At 39.4% G+C, this 21,630-nt stretch overlaps 1 protein-coding gene across 4 annotated transcripts in view; it reads right to left on the bottom strand.

Annotated features, from left to right (window-relative positions):
* The window catches only part of L3MBTL4 (L3MBTL histone methyl-lysine binding protein 4), a 323,126-nt gene that overhangs the window by 219,161 nt on the left and 82,335 nt on the right, over window positions 1–21,630 (bottom strand). For all 4 annotated transcript variants that reach the window (XM_054724420.1, XM_054724421.1, XM_054724422.1 and 1 more), the window contains exon 5: window positions 13,282–13,373. In XM_054724420.1, coding sequence (XP_054580395.1) covers window positions 13,282–13,373 — 92 coding nt within the window. The remainder of the gene's footprint in view (window positions 1–13,281; window positions 13,374–21,630) is intronic.

The following is a 21,630-nucleotide window of genomic DNA, read 5'->3' on the forward strand; positions in this document are numbered from 1 at the left end:
CATAAAAAACCATAAGGTTTGTAGAGCTGAATAAAACTTTTAAGATAAAGGAACTCTAGCCCAGAGAGGTCAAGAGACTTTCTAAAGGTCGCACAACCAGTTTAATGCGGAATAGACACACAAAGTTCAGAGGGATGGGGTGGGAGTTAGGGAGACAGATTAATTGGGGAATTTATATGCATATATGCATAGCCCATGGCCATCTTGTGTCCACATGGGGGCAGTCATCTTTGACCACATGGGGGCAGCCATCTTGTGTGTTGGAGTGATGGTCAATTTGCATATTACTCTTTTATTAGATAGGATGAGTCAGAGCATAAGAAAAGAAATAAAAGCAAAGCACCATGCCAAGAGAAAAACAGAAAGGCTATTGTCAAAATTCCTTTATGAAATACAATGCATAGGGGCACTCAGTATCACATGTGTGTGCCAGCAGACCTTTGGTCCATGGGTGGACAAAGTCACAAATGTACAGTATGAACAGCTCTTTGACACTTGATTGATAGATATGGGAAATCTGGACATTTTACTCTGTTTATCATTGAACACCCCATTATAAAAACGGAGAGACTATACTTGAAATGATTATTTTTGAGCCATTACAGAGACCCCAGAAGTTTCAGTGGCCATCATCACTAGCAGAGCATTAGTTAGATTTGTGTGTTACAGAAGAGTGTCAACATGCTCAGGGGAAGCCTCTATCTGAATGCCCATAGTCATTCAGTTTTATTCATAGGCAAGAGTTGGCAGTCAACAATATTTTCCTGAGTTTCATTAAATATTGAAATAAATGTAAAACTGGGCATGCAATGGGATCACAGCCACTGAGGCATATATTTTAGTATGATATGCAAAAGACTGGGCAAGGCTGGGCCTCTGGTTTCCAAACCTTCATGTGATGGCTGTCAAAGGGACAGATGCTCAGATGGATTTTATATGCAGACTAGAGGCCCGATGCACAAAATTCGTGCAAGAGTAGGCCTTCCTTCCCCTGGCTGCCGGCACTGGATTCCCTCTGGCACCTGGGACTCTGGCTTCCCTCTGGCACTGAAGACCCAGGCTCCTTCCAGATGCCAGTAGGCACCCAGGACCCGGGCTTCCCTCACAGCCCTGGCTTCATCTGGAAGGTGGTCCGGAAAGACGTCTAATCTAATTAGCATGTTATGCTTTTATTATTATAGATGTTAAAAACAAAATTTCTTATAACACCAAAAACCATCGCCATGAATTCAGTGGCCTTCATAAATGGTTTATTTCAGAAACATCTTTAGAATTTCAAGTGGTCTCAATGTATATCTCCAGGGCTGAAAAGTCACAATTTTAAACGTAAAAAGAGAGATATAAGGAAGTCTTATAAACAAACTGTGAAAGAAACAGCTTGAGCATAGAGAATTTAACTCTTCAACTTGATGATTTTTTTACTCAATGTAAAAAATAAAAATTCAATCATGTTATTGGTAGCATAAAATAATTCAATTACTTTGGAAAGGAACATGAAGAAACTTTTCCTGAAACAAATACAACCAAAGAGAAAGTTAGGGATGCATTTGCAGCTCTCTCTAAAGTAGACAGAATTAGCCTACCCAGTTTTGAGGGTGATTTTCTTCTTGACTGGGCATTTGATGAAACAAAAGGAATCACAGTTTATGTTTGATCTGAATGATCAAACCAGGTCAATCCAGATCTATCTGAAGAACCACCAAACACTTACTTTCCTATTTGACAACCTATAGTTGATATAATTTTCTCCATAAACAGAAATGAAGAATAAGGAATGAGAAGTAATTGTTATGGAGCCTGAGCTATCCTTTATAAAAAGATGCCTTTTATCCACCAAGCATTTATGAAGCACTTAAATCTGGGCCAGATCCTGTTCTAAGCACTTAATAAGTATCAACTTACTAAATCATCATAAAAACTCTATGAAATAGGTGTTATGTACATTATACAGACAATGAAACTGGGGCACAAGAGGTTATATAATGTGCCTGAAACCACAATGTGTCTTGCTTTAGCATATAGCTTCTTAGTCACCGTGGTAGATCATTATGAAAGGTTAAGGGCAACACTTTCCCACGCACTTACTAAAGACTTCATAAATTTTAAGCTTTTATTCTATAATTAAAACTTAGATTGTGTAAGAAAAATAAGCCAGTCAGAGAAAGATAATTATCACATGATCTCACTCATATGTGGCATCTAATGAACAAACTGATGAACAAAATAGATCCAGAGATATAGAAGCATGGAATAGACTCACAAAGTTCAGAGGGACGGGGTGGGAATTAGGGAGACAGATTAACTGGGGAATTTATATGCATATATGCATAGCCCATGGACACAGAAATAGTGTGATGAAGGGAAGGGCAGGTGCCGGATAGAGAGGGTCAATGGGAAAAAAAGGGAGCATCTATAATACTTTGAACAATAAAGATAAAATTTTAAAACTTAGAGTTTTTAAAATATAGGTCTGAATATTGGTGGTCTGTGACCATAAATGATCCCCACATGCCAAAAGTTTGAAAACAGTACTACAGAGAGTTTCATACCCCCATATATTGGAATTTAATATAAAATGAAGGTGGCATTGTAAGTCAGAAGAGTAAAGATAAATGGCATTAGGACATATGGCTATTCACTTGGAGAGAAAAATTGAATACTATTTCTATTGCAATGGCATATATAAAAATAATTTTAGATGGAAAGCAAATAGACACAATACAATGGAATACAATGCAGCTATTAAAAAGCAAGACACAGACCTGGATCTGCTCAGGTGGCATCATAGCCATGATATACTGATAAATATAAATATAAAGCGAATGTTAGTCCAGTAAAACACAACTATTTATCTGAACATTACTCACATATCTATATAACAACATTTATACAGATCTGGAAATATACACATCAAATTATTTTGAGTAGTTCAGCTAGAAAAGGGAACCTGCAGAGAGAAAGTTTTTTTTATTTTTATACTCTTCTGTCTCATTAAAAAATTTTAATGGCATTGTGTCTTATATAATAAAAGCCTAATATGCAAATTGATCATCACTCCAACACACAAGATGGCTGCCCTCATGTGTTCAAAGATGTCTGCCCCCATGTGGACACAAGATGGCCACCACAAGAAGGCCAGCAGGGGTGACCAGGCTGGCAAGGTAGGGCAGTTAGGGGTTACTGGGCCAGTAGGGGAAGGCAGATGAGGGTGACCAGGCCTGCAGGGGAGGACAGTGGGGGACAACCAGGCCGGCAGAGGAGGGCAGTTAGGCGTGACCAGGTCGGCAGGGGAAGGCAGTTAGGTGTCGATCAGGCTGGCAGAGGAGTGGTTAGGGGGTGGTCAGGCTGGCAAGGCAGAAGTGGTTAGGGGCAATCAGGCAGGCAAGCAGGCGAGCAGTTGGGAGCCAGCAGTCCTGGATTGTGAGAGGGATGTCCGACTGCCCATTTAGGCCCGATCCCACTGGGACCAGTGGGATCGGGCCTAAACGGGCAGTTGGACATCCCTTGAGGGGTCCCAAATTGGAGAGGGTGCAGGCTGGGCTGAGGGACCCACTTCCCCCATGCACAAATTTCGTGCACTGGGCCTCTAGTTTTTATATAAATCAACACACTATCAAGTGATGATGATGCTAGGCAAGTAGGCAGGACCCTGGTCACAAGAAGCCTTATATGTCTTAAGGGCCTTTCGGTTCATTCTTAGTTGATGAAACTCTAGGAAAAGATTTTAAGCACAGAGGAGAAAAACATTTGTGCATTTTATAAAGATTGTATTACTGGCTTGTGTGGAGAATTAATTAGAAAAGTAGCAAGATTAGAAATAGGAAAAATGGTTAAAGAGGCTATTAATATCTCTCTATATAAAAGCCTAAGCAACCATTAGGACCCATCACTATAATGTGCACTGACCACCAGGGGGCATATGCTCAACACAGGAGCTGCCCCTGGTGGTCAGTGCACTCCCACAGCGGGAGCGCTGCTCAGCCAGAAGCCAGGCTCACAGCTGGCCAGCACAGCTGCAGCAGCAGAAGTGTCTCCTGCCTCCGCAGCAGTGTGACAGAGCAAAGGTGGCGGCAGGCACAGTGGGGTCGTAATGAGCAGCAGTGGCGCAGCTCTCAGCCCTGGCTTGGGCTCCTCCCTGGCTGCCTGCCACTTCACACACTGCTAGATCTCCAAAGGAGGTCCCGAATTGCGAAAGGGTGTAGGTTAGGCTGAGGGACCCACAGGTGCATGAATCCGTGCACCAGGCCTTTAGTCTACTAATAATTGAGAGCTTCTCATGTGCTATGTACAGCATCTAACTCAGCTTACTAAGCCTTAAAATCCCTTGTATTTGAACTATTAAAATCTCCATTTCACATATGAAGAAACAGGTTCAGAGGAGATCACAAATGTTCCCATTACACAACTAGTCAATAAAACCTAGAATTTGAATTCAAACCCTGCTTAACTTCAAATGTACATTACATTCCAGAATGCTGCAATAGCCTGGGTAAGTAATAATAAGAACCTCAATCAATGCAGAAGAAGAGCTAGAATGGAGGGAAGATATTCAATAGCTTTTTAGGAGGTAAAATGGGCAGTAGCTGATAACTGGCTGGATGCAGAAGATGAAGAAGGCGGGGAGTTTAAACTGACACCCACTTTCAGGCTTGGGAAAAATTTCCAAATTTCCCATAATGTGATCATTTTACTTTTATCATGTTATCAATATATACTAATACGTTCAAGGACTTTATGGACAGCTCATTAACAACTACATTTCTGTACCTACTTTTCAATTCTATCTTTCTGATGCATTACTACAGCTTTAATGTTTTCCAAGTTCTCTTGCAATGAATCTTTCATCATAAATGTCTATTTACTGCGAAATACTGGCAAACTATGAGAGGTTATGAAACTCCTTCTTGCTTTTCCATAAGATGCTTTATGACTTTCACCTGAACTAACAGTGGGATATATCAAGAATATTGGAACCCCTTCTAGCTTTCTCTTATTGTAATCACAGAGAAAATGAAGGACTTGAAAAATATTATATATACATACACACACACACACACACACACACACACACACACTATTCACATGTATACACTTTTTAAAGTTTCCTGTTTAAACTATACCTTAATGTATCTGTTTTTAATGATGAAGCAGGGTTGTGATCCATGATTTCTTCAGGGATTGCAGAAACCTCATTAATTTTATATACAATTTGCATGCAAATGGATATAAACACTTCTCTAAGGAGATCAGCGATACCTTTCATTAGATGTTCAAAGGGGGATAAGACCTAGAAAAAGATTAAGAGCCACATGGCCATTCCTTCAGGGAATCTATCACCAATCAACCTACTGATTACATAACATATGTAGGAGAGATTTGAATAAGCAGAATATAGCAGTTTCCAGCAGCTGTTCACCACGGACACACAAGCCAGGCAGCAAGGCATGTCCAAATTCTGCTTTTGCCAAGTGACACCTATTTTTGCCATTTGTTAAGCTAATGGGGAGAAATCAGCACCTAAATAATTAAATATAAAACCCTGCAAAGCTTTAGTTAACATGGCAGCGAAGGAAGGCTGATTCTGTATTTTTAAATGCTCATTTTAGGGAGTACTTCATTGTTATTTTGAACAATTTTAATAAAGTAATTCTGAATCCCAAACTGCTTCCAAGATTATACCAAGGAGCATTCTACAAATAGAGAACAAAGAATTCATGGCACAACAAGAGTATACATTAGTAAGTTAGTGAATGTAATCCCTCCTGTTATTTCAAAATCTATTCTACTACAACCTCAGATTCAAAATTCTCATTTCCCCAGAACTTACTGACCTATTGATAGTAAGAATTTGGTGATAGATAGAAAAAAAAAAATATATATATGGTGTGTGTGTGTGTGTGTGTGTGTGTATGTATACACTGAGTGGCCAGATTATTATGATCTCTGAACACATAATAATCTGGCCACTCAGTGTATATCCTATATAATAAAAGGCTAATATGCAAATTGTCCCCTCAACCAGGAGTTCGACCAGCAGGCAGGCTGGCCAACCGCCCATGTCCCCTCCCCCTGGCCAGGCTGGCTGGACCCCACCCATGCACGAATTCATGCACCAGGCCTGTAATATATACATAATATATATATATATATATATATATATATATATATATAAATATATACATACACACACACACACACACACACACACACACTGACTGAATTATATATACCTAACCACTGACTGAATTATAGTCTCAAAAACAAAAATAGCACATACTAGATTGGGTGAAATACTGTTGAGTTCAGGAAACTTTACACCAACAAAGATCTCATGAACAAAGAGCAATAGCCCACGCAGTATAAAATAAAAAACTGCAAAGAAAGAACTTTTTAAAAATAACTTCAAATGTTGTCTGATAAATTACTGGCCATCACTGAGCGGATTTCACAAACCCTCTGAGTCCAGCATCTAAAACACTGAACCCACATATTTTTTCCCAAAGGACTAAACCCTCTCAGGAAAAAAAGGCAAGGATACTTCTAATATAAGTTTCCTTTAACTAAAGAAGAAAGGCTGTGGAAACTGTCTCTCCTTGATTCTGAATTTCACTATTTTGTTCTTTTAATTTCTCTTCCCTGAGCAGCTCTGAGCTGGCATTCAGCTTCCAGCTGGCACTGCAGATAAGCAGCCTTTGCAGGGGCTGCAAGCCCTCCCGAGAAGAAAAGAGCCGCCCTGATCTGCTGTCCGGCTCCACTACTTCAATCTGCTAAACCATTTCACAGCCCCTGGTACTTTGAGTCACACCATTTCAGAGAAGTGGGGAAGTATCTGAGCCATAAAATCAGGATGTATCTTCAGTTTTGCCCCTGAACCTACAGCTTTAGAGAATATAAGAAGTAAACATGAATGGGAATCCACTCTGTTCTTCAGGATCCCAGCAATTAATCAGCTGAATGAATGCACATTGTAAGACCACATTCTAGTTTTAACACACACTTCCTTCTCTACTCTCAATGTAACTTGTAATTTAACCCCCAGCCAAACCTCTAAATATAATACACACAGTATTTTTAAAATATATATAATACACACAGGAAGAACGTTAAACATGCATGAAGTTATCTTAAAAGTGGAGGCAAGAAAATACATAAAGAGGACAAAAGCCAACAGGTAAACAAAGAAGCAAACACTCAAGAAAGTAAAAAGTGAATACAGACTGAAGCTATATTTGATTCTCAGCATATTAGAATTGATAATACAATGAGGAATATCATTTATGCAACCACTAAGAAAGCCATGCATGATGATCATGTGGCTCATGATTAATATTTAAAGTACTATCTAAGGATCTATATTAAAACTAAGATAATGTTCTCAGCCATTATTAAGTAATTTGGAAGCATGTTCAAAACACAAATTACTTGGCATCTGACTGAATTATTTTGGTAGGAAAGATTCTAGGTGTCTCCCATAGTTTTACAGGGGTTATAACAAACATGAATTTTCATAGCAGCATCTTTCATACCTGCAGAGATAAGTACAAATCCAGACTTTATAAAAACAAAACAGAGGGCGGGGGTGTCCAAATTCTATTTAATGTACTGGTGTATTTAGAAAATATTAGATTTTTAAAAATAAAATTCAGGTCTGGATGCCAAAGTTACATTTAGAAAGAGTGAGCCATTACTTTCTTTTTTATTTCAAGTAAGGAAGATTAAAAGAACAGGAATGTGTTCAAATAAGGTTATCTTCCATCTCTGTCAATTAAAAAGATAAAACCAGGAAGGTGTATTTATTCCCCAAGTATTCCTAGCCCCTTCCAAAAATAATGCTCCCCTGTCATCCTGCAGATGGCTGGGGTTTCCTTTTCAGGACACAAAGTATTTCTTTCCCAAATCATACTAGATTATAATAGATTTTAATGGGGGAAGAAAGAGTAAGACACAAGAACATGGAATAAAATAAGGAATGTCCTAGACTAAGATATCACTGAAAGTAGCAGGGAAGGAGAAGTAGAAACACCAAAGTCTGTATAACAATGTTGCTTTGTTTTAGGAGAGGAAGAGAGTCAAATGGGAAAATGTTTCTGTTTTCATCATGAAGAAAGTAAGTTATAAACTCTGAAGGCAGGAGGAATAACATTAAAATGAGACAATGGAAGATTTGGAATGCCAATGTCTGCCACATTAAGATACCAGATGAAGCTCAATGATGGGTGGCTTTCTAACTGGGCACTCCCTCTGAAGTACAGAAGAACATGAAACCGAGATCAACATTCCTTCAGTTGGTAGGTCACAGGCAGGAGCATGACTGTGGTCAAACCAAGGCAAGTTCTGACAACAATGAAGTTTAGTGAGACCTGGGCCTGGCTAGTGTTCTAAATGAATGCCACCAAGAAGGGCCGAGAGAAGGTTTGCCATTTTCAGTTAAATAAACTAAGGCTCAGAGAAGTGCATCATAGAATCCTTCTTCTATAAAGTGAGGGGAAAGTAGCTGGAAGGATTTAGTGAGGCAGCATATGTAAAAGCACCAGGCCAATAATAAGTGCTCAAGAATGTACCTCTCCCAGAGAACCACAGAGCAGGAAGGAATTAAAAACAGAAAAAGGAAACCCAGTTAGTCTTCAAGGAGATTATAATTCTACCAACAAAATGCACCTACAGGTAATCACACAGAATGGCCTAAAAATTAATAATAATAAATGTTAAGTACAAAATGGTAAACAGACCTACAATTGACAAAGATCATTATGACAATAGTGTGCAGACAAGGTTAAAGATTGAGCCAGCCTGGAAAACCTGTAGAAACTCTTGCTACAATTTATATGAAAAAAAGCCAGGGATTATTCCTAAATTAAGGCCCCAGTGGTAAGGACAGAGAGTAGAAACTGAAGAATTAAGAGGTAAAGGAGCAGACTAGACGGTCAAACATAGAGCAAAGAGAGAGAAAAGACTGAAGCTGGCCACAGGGGACTAGTAAAGAAGACCATTCCCAGGGACAAGGAGCCCAGGACGAGGCAGCTGCGGAGATGAGTCCGGTTTGGATGCTCTGAGTGGTAAGAGCTATGTGGCATCCAGGTGAGGAGGAAGATCAAGAGAAAGATCAGGAGGTTAGGAACATTGTGTCTGGGTGGAATGGAAGTTAAGGAGGTAGAGGCGACAGCCAGGGAGCCATGCAGAAAAGGGCCCTACGATTAAATCATAGCCAATGAAAAGGACTTTCAGAAGAGCATGGCAAGGAGTGGCTAGGTAGAAGCAAAATAGGAAGCTGACAGTGGACAGAGTTCTGGAATGGAGTGCGAGTAAGATGCAGCTTTAATAGGCTTTGAAATCATGGAGTCACTTCAATGGGCACAGTTTCAGGCAATGGTGGGAATAAAGGCCAGGTTGTAGCAGCTGAAGTAGGAAAAGGTTAGAAAAATAAAGAAAAGAGAAAAATAAAATGCAGCCTAAAATTTCAAGAAGCTGACTGGACTAAGAAGATGAGTTAAAGAGGAAAATGCAAAATAAAGGGGCAGTATTTTTTTCTTAAAGATGGAATAGACTTAAGCATGTTTGTGTTCTAAAGGGAAAGGCTCAGAAGAGAAGCAGGGTTAACTTACAATCAGGACATGAGATTACTGATGACAGATCTCTAGACAAGCAGAAATGGGAACAGTCCAGAGCTCAGGTAAAGAGTAGAGGACAGGAGGAGGGCACTACTTGTAGTACAACAGGGATGGGTGAGAGTAAGTGTGGTGAGTGAAGTTTGCAGGAGAAAGTGGAAGAGGGTCTCACCTAATCCATTAAGGGAGTGACAGGCCGTGAATAACTACCTTCTGCTGGGAGTGAAAGAAATGGCTTAGAGAACTGCCCTCCCAGATAACAGGGAACACGCAGCCTGGCAACCCAGAGGATGACCAGGAACTGCCCAGCTTGGCAGAAACTATGGATTTGCAGGGCTACCAATTTGTAAGGCTTTGAGTTTCTTCTCCAGAAGTGTTTGGTGGCCTCAGTACAGAAGTTTAAAGCAAACATGATTCACCCAGAGCTAAGATTTAGGCAGGCATATATTAGGAAAAGATGACAGGAGCACAAGGGAGTTGAAAATCCTGACAAAAGAATGGCTAAAATGAGAGAACCAGGGGGCCTAGACTGGCTAGGGCAGATGTGAAGTGAGAAGGGAGAAAAATGAAGAATTTAACAACTACAAGTCTTAAAAAAAAAAAAAAAACTGGTGCCATGGAATGACAGTGGACAAGATCAGATGATGAAATCTAAAGTTCAACATTACAGAAGAGGTTCAATTTTGACTTATACAAGTGAGGTCATGGAGCAGATGGACTGAATTGAAAGGAAGTTCAGGTCCCTGTTGGAGGCACTCAAGGCACTAGGGAGTCAGGCACTCAAGGCACTTTGTGACCAATAGAATGTCCAAGGATGAACAACAGGATAGGGGGCATGAGGAAGGTGGCAGGGAAGAGGGAAGGCACAAGGAGGGTAGTGGTGTGCGCGCGTGCGCACATACATAAGTAACAAGAATGGAAAAAAACTGTGATGAGATGGCATAAACCTCAGTGGGGAGGATGCTGAGTGTGGCCTTGAAAGGAAAGCTACTAGAATGCTAGACCTGCAAGCCATATAAGGCCCATGAAATCATTTGGTCTGGCCCTGACAAGGCATTTGGGGTGAGCTAATTAAATGTTTGACCAAATACCGCAGGCTAATTTTTAAGCTGATAATTCTGTATGGCCCTCGAATGATGTTATAAATATCCAAATGGCCATTGGCAGAAAAAAAGTTCCCCACCCCTGCTTAGAGGATGGAGAAGCGGGTCTGGTAGAGGGGACACTGGGCTCTCAGACAGCAAAGGGGGTGAAGAAGAGCAGGTGTGCATTCTGGCTGGAGAAAGGAGGGACCAATATGTTGAGCTGTTGCGGGCACTGCATTTGTTTAGCTACTGTTGCCTTCCCAGGGTGAAGGGCATCAATGACCAGATGGGGTGGGGATTGCAGAAGTCACAGGAGAATAACAGGAGGAAGAGGTTCCATGAGCAGTCACTCGGGCCAAGGGCAGAGACAGAAAAGCACCACCAATGGAAAGGGTATGACACTCGTGGGTTAGCAGAATAGTGGCCCCCAAAATGCCCATGTCCTAATCCCTGAGCCTGTGAATATTTTCTCTCATGGCAAAAAGAATTGTGCAGATGTGACTAAGTAAATAATCTCAAGATGGAGAGACCACCTTAACTTCTGTACCCAATGTCATCACAAGGGTTCCTCTAAATGGGAGGCAGAAGGATCAGAAAATAAGACAAGATGATAAAACTGAGGTTGGAGTGATGTGGGCCAAAGAACATAGGTGGCCCTAGAAGAGAGAAAAGTCAAGGAAACAGATTCTTGCCTACAGCCTGCAGAAGGAACATAGCCTTGCTGACCATAAGTCTCATCAAGTGACAGCAAGGTGGGGTAGCAGGGACCTGACTCAAGCAGGAATTACAGTTCTTAAAACCTTGTACCACAGTTAACCTCTACCCTGCCCTCTACTCTACACAGAAGCCCTGATGAGGTTCTCAAGCTATAGATTTCCAGGCTCTACCCTTGAGGTTCCAGTCTGGTAGGTCTCAGCAATACCCACACATCTGTGTTTTCCAAAGTCCCACAAAAGTATGTGATGTGAAGAGGATAGATAGAATTTTTTAAATGTGAGGTGCCAGCACTTGGTTTCGCTTTCCCTGTTTGTGCCACCTCTTCTCCCTATTCTATTACATGTCCAGGATTATAATTATTAGGCCTTTAAAAAGTACTAGATGTAACTCAACAGGTATCATGAAAAGTAAAGCAAATAAAAAGTATTAGCTTCTCGTTGCTAGCTAAAATGCAATAATATAATGATGCAAATCTAACATAATTTATAAATACAAATTGTCTTTTTTTTAAAGGATTCAAAACTTTTCTATAGGATTGGAAATTTCTTAATAAAGACTTTCAACAAAATTATGTAATAATCTCTGAGTTTTGGTGGAAGGGAAAGGGAAAAACAGTCTGCCATCAATTATAGTTCCCTTGCCTTTTTTCAGGAGTCTTAGAAGTCACTAGTTATAATATATTAAATATCTGTGTCATGGCTTTGTGGAAGAAGTCATTATGTTGTGGACTGTGTTATTCATTTTAAAAATTATTCATTAAAATATGTATTGAATACATATTTTACCATGTACTAGGCATTGTGCAAAACTTTGGAAATTCAGAGATATATTAGACAAAGTCTCTCCATCTTAATGGAGGAGGACTAGAGTTAGAGTTAGAAAATTATCATCCAGGCAATGATAGAGTTATATATAGAATTCTGAGGCAAGCAAATGCTTCCCTGACATCTTGGGGTGGGGGGGGGGGGCGGGGCGGGGTGGTAGTAGTTGTTCAGTAAAGCTTCTTAGAGGAAGGACAGATAAATCTTGAATGATAAAAAAGGATTAGCCCAGTGAAGATGGTAAGCAGAGGGACTGGGAGTAGAGAGGAGGATAGGAAAGAGGAGAGAGCTACAAGTGCACTAGAAAGCTGTGTGGTGAGAGAATACAGCTTATTCTGGACATTGCTAGTATTGTTCATCAGGTAACAGACTTACATACTATAAATTAAATTGTCCCTGAAATACTGAAAACACAAACTGTGAAGAATAGGACAACGGAAGGCTTGGTGTCTAGGTAAAGATGATCCCCTGAAGCTGCACGCCCCCTGGGCCAGCAGTCACTTTGTCAAGTTCTGGGCATCTTCACAGTCAGGTAGGACATGATGTAGGTGTCTCACTGTCTCCTCTAACATGTTGCCTGACCTACCACCACCAAGCAACATATCAAAACAAATCCCTGGAGCCTGATTCTTGGGTGAACAATGCAAGTAATATCAACTAATAAAAAGAAAGACTAACACTTACTGAGTGTTTATCTTGTGCATGTTGCATCCTATGTCCTTTACATGTACAATTTATTTAATCCTTCAACAACCCAAAAAGGAGGGTATGGCACTTTCTCTACTTTATGGATGAGGAAACTGAGCACGGAGAAACTGACTGGCTTGTCCCAGGAGTGGGAGCTGGTAGGTAAGGGCACTGGATTTCAAACCCAGGAGTCCAGCTCTGCAGCACACACTCTGAAACACTAAGGCTATGATAAGCTTTGTTTTGCCACTTTACAGCAACTACAAATCTGATATGTTGGTGTACTCTCTAGGCAAACAATTTAATTCTAATTAATTCGCTTAAGTGTTGATTCCTTATAAAAATATAAGACCTTCAGTAGTTCACCTGGGAAAACAGTTCAACGGGTGCTGCTACAGCCTTCTGTTCTTTCAAGTACTGCCCCCAAGACCACGTGTCCTGTACAGCCGCTGAAGGGACTGGGGAAAAACAAAACCAAAAAACAATGACTTTTCTTGAAACAATTAGTGACAGAAAAATAATAAAATTTGAAGATGAACCCAAGAAGTAGGCAAATTAATTAAATTGGTCATCACAAGACCCAGGCACCAAAAAGAGCCTTCTCTCTCATTTTCTGTGAGCATTGAGTAAAGTCATCTAGCTATCCAATATTCAGCTTTTCCTGTTTTAGAACAGGCTTATGAATATACCCCACCCCAAGGAGACTGGTGGTGAACACTTTAAACAGGGACCCTCTTACACTTCACGAAAGAGTGAACAGGTACAGGTTCTCTACAAGATGATTTGGTTAATTTTAAGGTGAATGACTTGAGAACTTTTTTTTATCATCTCCTTTAACTTTACCTCTTTTTTGGTGTGAATGCCAATTAGTGGGAGCTGTCAGAAGGCAATGTGGAATATATGTCAAAAGCCTTACAAATTATTCATAACTTGGAACCAGCAATTCTTCTAGGTATTTGTCTTAATACAATTACAGTGGATGCGTCCAAGGGACAAACACAAAAGTTTAATCCCAGAGCTCTTTATAATAATGAGAAACAAACTAAAGGCCCACTAAGAGGGGGGTTATTAAATGCATGCATAGATATGTTATTTTAGTAATTGGCTGTAAAGTTACATTTTAGCACACTGTTAATGGCAGAGGAAGGCTATGTAAGTGGGGGCGGGGAGCAATTTTAGAAAACAAAATGATCCTTTTGTGTAAAATATGTAGTGGAAATAGAAAGAGCATAATTATATAAATCTAAATCTTAAATTAAGTCATCTTTAGGTACCAGGATTATAAAAAATGTCTTTCTACTTTTATCTTACTGCTTTCCAAATTTTCTAGATGAATACCTATCCTTTGTAATTCACTAACATATCCTTATATATTAAAAATCAGGTAAAAAGGACTAATAATTGTTTTAAGTTTATAATCTATGCCCCAGTAATTCCTCCTCTAGGATATTTACATGCTAAGAAAGTAGTCATGATAAAACATAATAGTTAAATGTACATAAAATTATTATAGAAAAAATGCAAAATAAAATTAATATGGGAGAAAGGTTAAATAAATTATGGTACATATATGTATGATTATGAAGTTACAAACATCGATATTTTCAAATAAAATATCTTGAGAAATTTTTGTGATGAATAAAATCAAAGGACACAAAATAGTACATATAATATGATCTTAAATGTTAAAATAAAAATTACATATATTAAAACATTCACTTATCCAACATATTTATAAAGAATCTTCTTTGTGCAAGGTACTATGCATATATGTGTGTCCACACATACAAGCACATGCATAGGAAAGCAATTGGAACAGCAAAATATTGACAATGGCTATACATTGGTAGTGAGATGTAAATATTCTTTTCTTATTTTTACTTATACAGTTTTAAAATTCTCTACAAGTATTATTAATTAGCCTTCCCTCCACACTGTGTACTCACACACATACACATACACGCATCCTTGGAGAAGACTGATAAACATTTCTAACATTTCTCTTTCTGCAAAATGCTCCAGAAGAAGGTACAGATGGTAAAGGGTCAGAATTTCATGAGCACTGGTGGTGACAGGTGTTAAGATACACCTCTAAGTCAAACATCTGAAACCTCTCAAGACAATAAAGCAACCTGATGGAATAACAAACATAAAAATCTACCAAGTTGTGCATAAAAAATTCATGTAGCATTTTAGTCATTCAAAAATATTTTCTGAGCTCCTCTTAATGTGCCAAGAAGTGTGCTGCCTGCCTGCTTGATTAAAAATATAACCCAGTCCCTGGTCTAATGGATGAAAAATAAGTAAATTTTCCTTTGGTATCCATACATATCACTGACAAAAAAGAGAATATTTTATGCTCAGGTAATAATGAAAAAATAACTTCAATGTATACATTTAAAATAGATACAACAGAGCATGCACATTAACATAACATTTACTCTATATCAATCAACACACTAACTTGTTATTATTGCTAAGCAATTGCACTTAATAAAGCATGAGAATTTTAAAAGCATTTTAATTATCAAGTAGGCTGACAGAATTGTCATCAATGATTTTTCTTGTTTTGTTTGAAAACAGTGAAATATCATCGTGTGATTTCCATCAGAGCTCAGTCTGTTGGCCATTACACCACTTAAGGATTTGCTGCTACTTCTACCACAACATGAGATATTTCATTTTCCTAAACAGAGAAAGTAAGTTGACAAACTCTGAAGATGATCTGGTAAGATTGTTCAACATTCCTATTTTCACATAAACATTTTACTACATTACAATTATATGCTTTGCAAAAACATTATAGCAGTGATGGCTCTAAAGCAAATATAGATATCTCATTTTATACCACAGCTGTGTTCTTTAAAAGATTGTGTGTAATTTCTCAATTTAATCATATTTTCAGTTGTCATATATTGCCATTTCACCAGAAGTAAATCATATCTAAGACCTTCTTTTATGATCACATAAATATGCAATGAACCTTTTAAAATTTATCAGGAAGAGAAAACATAATGTCAAACAATAACAACTTTCAATGAATTAAATATTTTTGTAAAGCAAGAGAACTACTCAGCAATATAGTACCTGCAAATACTAAGGCGCCTGCACCTGGAGCCTGGAGACAACCCTTCGCTTGTCACTAACTCTAAAGTGTTCTGTCATCCCTTTTGTCTCTTTTCACCTTGTTTCATTCTTTTTTCACAGGGATTACATTAGCTGAAACTAGCATTGGCTGATATGAGCCAGTCTGCATATTTAGAATTAGAATGTAAGATCCTAAAAAGAAGAGATTTTGGCCTTCTTCATCATTATTTCTCTGGAGCTATAATTATGCTTGGCATAAATATTTGCTTATGAATTAAAGGGAAGGCAGGCAGAATAGTACTTTTGGCTTTCACGAGGGACATCTGTAATAGTGTCAACTAACTAAATAATTATAAATAAATAAATAAAATGAATTCAAAGATATTTATTTTGAGCAACTCATTTCTCAATTTTCTGGAGGGAAGAAACCAATTGTGAGACAGCACCACTTCAGGTACCAAATTTACTTTATTTTTATCCAGTATTCTCAGATATACTAAAAATATGACCTTCATTTTATAAAATACTAGAGGCCCGGTGCATGAGATTTGTGCACCGGCAGGGCAGGGGCTCCCTTTAGCCTGGCCTGAACCCTCTCACAATCCGGGACCGCTGTCTCCTAACCACTTACCTGCCTGCGTGCCTGATCACCCCTAACCACTCTGCCTGCATGCCTGCCTGATTGCCCCTAACCACTCTGCCTGCTTGCCTGATTGCCCCTAACCACTCTGCCTGCCTTGCCTGATGTCCTTAACCACTCTGCCTGCCTGCCTGATCACCCCTAACCACTCTGCCTGCCTGCCTGCTTGATTGCCCCCAACTGCTCACTTGCCTGCCTGATGGCCCCTAACCACCTCTGCCTTGGCCCCTGCCACCGCGGCTTCATCCGGAAGGACGTCCAGAATGACATTATGCTTTTATTATTATAGATTGGATATACATACTGTTTTGTAAATCCTAAGTTTCTATGGCCATAGTAAAATGTTACAATTATTACTCTTCTGCCAAACATATGTAATATTTTCTTTTTTTTTTATTTTCAACAATAAATATTTGTAAAAAAAAAAATAATGAACCCAGCCCTTTTAATATTCAGTTTATTACTTTCATAGATAGCAAAAGACAAAAGGCAGTTAAAGGGGCCAGCTCCCTGTGTCCCTTGCACAAGGTGACACTGAAACAAAGGGGACCAGCTACTGCAATGTGATGTGAGCTCAGCTACCATGTTCCTGAGGAGCCAATTTCAAGCTGTAGCAATGTTGTTTTATAGCCTACAGTTGCACTCCAAGGGGGTGGAGAGAGAGGGTGAAGTTTAATGCCTCAATCTCATTGCCAGGAAGCATTGAGAAACTGTCTCGGGATAAACTCCTGGGGGAGGCCGGTAGGCAAATGAAAAAGGACCTGTAGCAGCTAGCTCCTCAGGAGCCTCCAAGTTGTCATGTTCCAGGAGGATCACAGGGCATTCTGTTAAGACTTAGATCACCTGCAGGTAGGCCTTTTCTACCTGGCCTAATTAGATATGTGCAACGTTACAGGAACCATGCTAGAGCCATTCCCATACCAAAAAAAAAAAAAAAAAAAAAAAAGGATGGATTTGGCTTTTACAAAATAAAGAGAGATGCAACACCTTCCCCATGTGGAAATAGGCAGGGCCATGTCTTTTTTACTCTGAGCAGTATGAGGTAGTGTGTGTGTGTGTGTGTGTGTGTGTGTGTGTGTGTGTGTGTGTTTCCTTTCTTCTAAAAGCAAGAAAGAATCCCTCCACTGATCTGTAGGCCTGAGGTGTTTGGTTTACTTAGCCTTAGCCAAATTTGCAGATCAGCAAATACTGTAACTTCTTTCACAAAAAGTAGCAATTTGTGCCTGGTGAAATGACAAGCTGACACAACATTTGTATTTTACCACTCACTGAATTTTGCTTTGTTCTTCTACACACACCTTGAGATTTGTTAGCCTAGTCATCAGACTAACAAGAGCAAAGGCTAGAAATTGAAAGCAAAGAACACAGAAGAAAATGTGCTGAAGACAGCCAAAGTAAAATGTCAAGAAAGCAGGATGGTAGAAGCCAAGTTCATTGACCAAAGCAACATTATGAGATGATAAGGAATTGCTTCTAAGTGCTTAGCTTCTTGTTATGCTGTTACTACTATCAGGAGTTCATGGCACCATGGACATGTCACATTTCTGCAGCATGCCTTTTAAAAAAAACAAACATGGCCATGAACCAATGTTCTCCATTGACAATGATTATTTTTCTTGTTTGCAATCCCAGGTATAGGCCTACAGAAACTATGAACAAAGGGAGTAGCCCGGCCGGTGTGGCTCAGTTGGTTGAATGTCATCCAATGAACCAGAAGGTCACAGTTTGATTCCCAGCCGATGGATGTTTCTCTCTCATCGATGCTTCTATCTCGCTCTCCCTTTCCCTTTCTCTCTCTAAAATAAATAAATAAAATAAAATAAAACCAGAGGGAGTAGATGAGAAGAACTGCAGCAGACCCAGCCAGAGCTGCCACCAGACCATTCACTGTGGGAATCAACTACAGAGGTAATAATGGACCAAGCTGTGAAATGTGAAAAGAGAGATTTGGCAATAAAGAAGAAGGGTCCTTTGCTGAGAAAAACAAATCTACCAGTGTGGCAAAACAAAGTAGCTAAGCAAAACACCAATCAATAAAAGGCAAGTTCCATGCTGGGATGGGTTGAAGGCTGTGCACTGACTGATTTTCTTAAAGGTGTGCACATATGGCATTACTTTATGAATGTATAGCTGCACTTCCCTGAGCCAGACCGTGCATTTATAGAGAGAAGAACACTGAGATACACAGAGATTTAGCTCTTGAAAGTATTCCTTTTACAGAGCACTCACCATATCTAATGGGACTGGGTAGCATCATCTCCTTATAAAAGGAGTTTGCACTTTCAGTATGACACATCCCAGACCAGATACCCTTTAATCCTGAAGGAATATTTTAGATTATGCAAACCAAGCTGTATCCCACTTTATCATTTCAGATCTGGCATTAAGAATAATTGAGTTTACTTAAATTAATTTAAGAAAACCTTTACTTTGTATTTCAATTTGTGATATAAATACTCTTCCATTTGTGTGCACTAGCATTTTTGTTTACAATCCTTCTTATAAAAAAAAATCTCAAACATAAAAGCATAGCATGCTGTTAAATGTGTAAAGAGAACTAGTTGTCATCCAATTCTATGATTTTTTTCAAACCTTAAGTTTCTCTGTGCATGACCTCATTTTTACTTACAAAGGTATCCTATGAGGAGCCCTGATATTAGCAGCCCCAATGTGGAACTACTCTGGCCACTGCCCTCTCTGCCCACTCAGTCTCCTATTTGTCCCCTTCAGAGAGCACAGATTTAAAGATTGCTGTGACAAATGCCTCCCTTTGGCAAAAAAGAACATCCAGTTCTAGGAAACTGCACAATATTTATCAGAAACTTCCTGAACTAAAATTAAAAATGGCAGAGGGTGAAAAATGAATAAATTATCATTCTTAAGGAGAGAACCACGTAATCTTAAGACTCACGCCTCAGAGCAATACCTTTCCAATTCCATTAGCTGCAAAAACAACCCTTCACACCAATATTTCAACTTCATTTCAAAAGTTACAATGCACATGGCTCCTTCAGGTAACATCTTAGAATATGTGAGAAAATCAATTGCAGGTATCAACAAATGAATTTTACAACATTCTGATATAAATAATGCTTTCTATTGTGGTTCCAACTAGATGATACAATTCTCCTAATCTTAGCAACTTATCACTGCTGGGTATTAACCCCCTGCAGCAGCAGCTCCCTAAATAGAACTCACTTTCCATGCTCTCACATTTTAATAACTCTGCCACATCACTGTAACAAGGACTTTTTCGAAAACATTTTTCATTTGCACATTCAGGCTGCTTCTCATTTCAGTACAACTGAACTTAAAAATCATGCGTTGCTCATCTCCCTAGTCAAACCAGGTACTGAGAATTGGGATATAAACAGAGAATTTCACCCTTGTCCTCACCTGGCATTTACTTTAGGGGATAGACACACAGTGCAGACAAAGTCACCCCCAACCTAACATATGGCACGATTCAATGTGTAGGTGAATAAACAAGCAGGCAAGAGTTCTAATTAATATACACCAGTTAATAAACCCAAACAATGTGTCTGAGAACAAATGAAGAAAGATTAATTCCAAACAGAGAAAACTTCCTGTCACTGTGGCCTCAGAGAAAGGATTCAGTGGACGTAAAAGATTAGAAGTCAGACTGCAGGAGGCCAAATTATAAAAAAGAAGAATCGAGAAAGCAGCACATGTGGACTTCACTTTGAGACATTATTTATGTCAGAATGTTTACAAATGAAGAGGAAGAGACAAGTAACATGAAAGCCTGAGGAGGGAAAACAGTGTCAAAGGAAAATAATTTTCTTTTCCTTTTTACCTTTTTTAAAGGAATATAGGAAGAAGAGGGCATTTTGGTTCAACAGCTAAGGGAAATAAACCTACAGAGAGGAATGAGGCTCTTAGAGAATGGGGAAGAGAAGCAGAACAGAGAGAATGTTTTAAGAACATAGGTAGAGGAAGGACTCTGAGATGAAAAGGCAAGAGATGAACAAGATTAAAAACGGGACTTTTTGGGTGCTAGGGAAGAAGACAGAAAACGTTACACTGAGTAGCCTTCATCTCCTTCATGATGTGGGAGGGTATCTGCAGAGTCAGTGTTATAGTGGTTATGTTGGGAGCCCTAGGAAAGGGAGAGTTATGGAAATTCAACAAGGACTGAAAAAGAAATCAAAGCAGTCCTGAGAGCCCCACTGAGTTAAGCTGGAGATTCTGCAGAGGGGCGACTGGCACTGAGGGACTTTCTCCATCGGCTCTTGGCAGTCTACGAATGGAAGCAGATGGTGAAGTTTATGGACAGCTGGGAACTGATGAGGAGATGGCCAAGTGGATGAGAGACTCTAAGCCAGGAGAACAGAAGATAAAATGTTTAAGGGGCCCCAACTGGCCTGGGAGGCATATGAAGTCTGAAAACAACTGACAGGGAACAAAAAGCAACAGAAAATCTAAAATACAGAATCCTATACATTTAAAAGCTTCCACAGATTTGAAGAAGTGAAAACAACTGAGGGTTATGCAGGTGTGATCAAGAAGAGGATTTCAGGATTTGGTGAATCAACAGTTTATTCAGCATACATCTATGTCTGGCACTATGCTCAGATGTTGCAACAAGTTGACAGAACAACACAAAAAAATAACATTGGAAATCTAAGTTTAGCAGAGAAGAGATGTGTATGTAAGCAAGATATTCTAATATGGTGGTTTCCAAGTGTGGTCATCTTCTAGGAACTTGTTAGAAATGCAAATTTTGGAGGCCATTCCCAGACAGAAACTCCTAGCATGGGACTAGCAATCTCTTTTCACAAGCCCACCAGGTGACTCTAAAGCAGCTAATGGTTGGAAACCTCACAGCCAGACAACAGTATGGTAATTACCAGAGGGCAAGAGGGTGGAGGGAGACAGGAGAATGTAAAGAGGGGATAAATGGTGATGGAAGCAGCTTTGGGATGGTGAACACAATATAATATACAGATGATGTATTATAGAATTGT

The sequence above is a fragment of the Eptesicus fuscus genome, chromosome 12 (genome assembly GCF_027574615.1).
Source record: "Eptesicus fuscus isolate TK198812 chromosome 12, DD_ASM_mEF_20220401, whole genome shotgun sequence".
Lineage (NCBI taxonomy): Eukaryota > Metazoa > Chordata > Mammalia > Chiroptera > Vespertilionidae > Eptesicus > Eptesicus fuscus.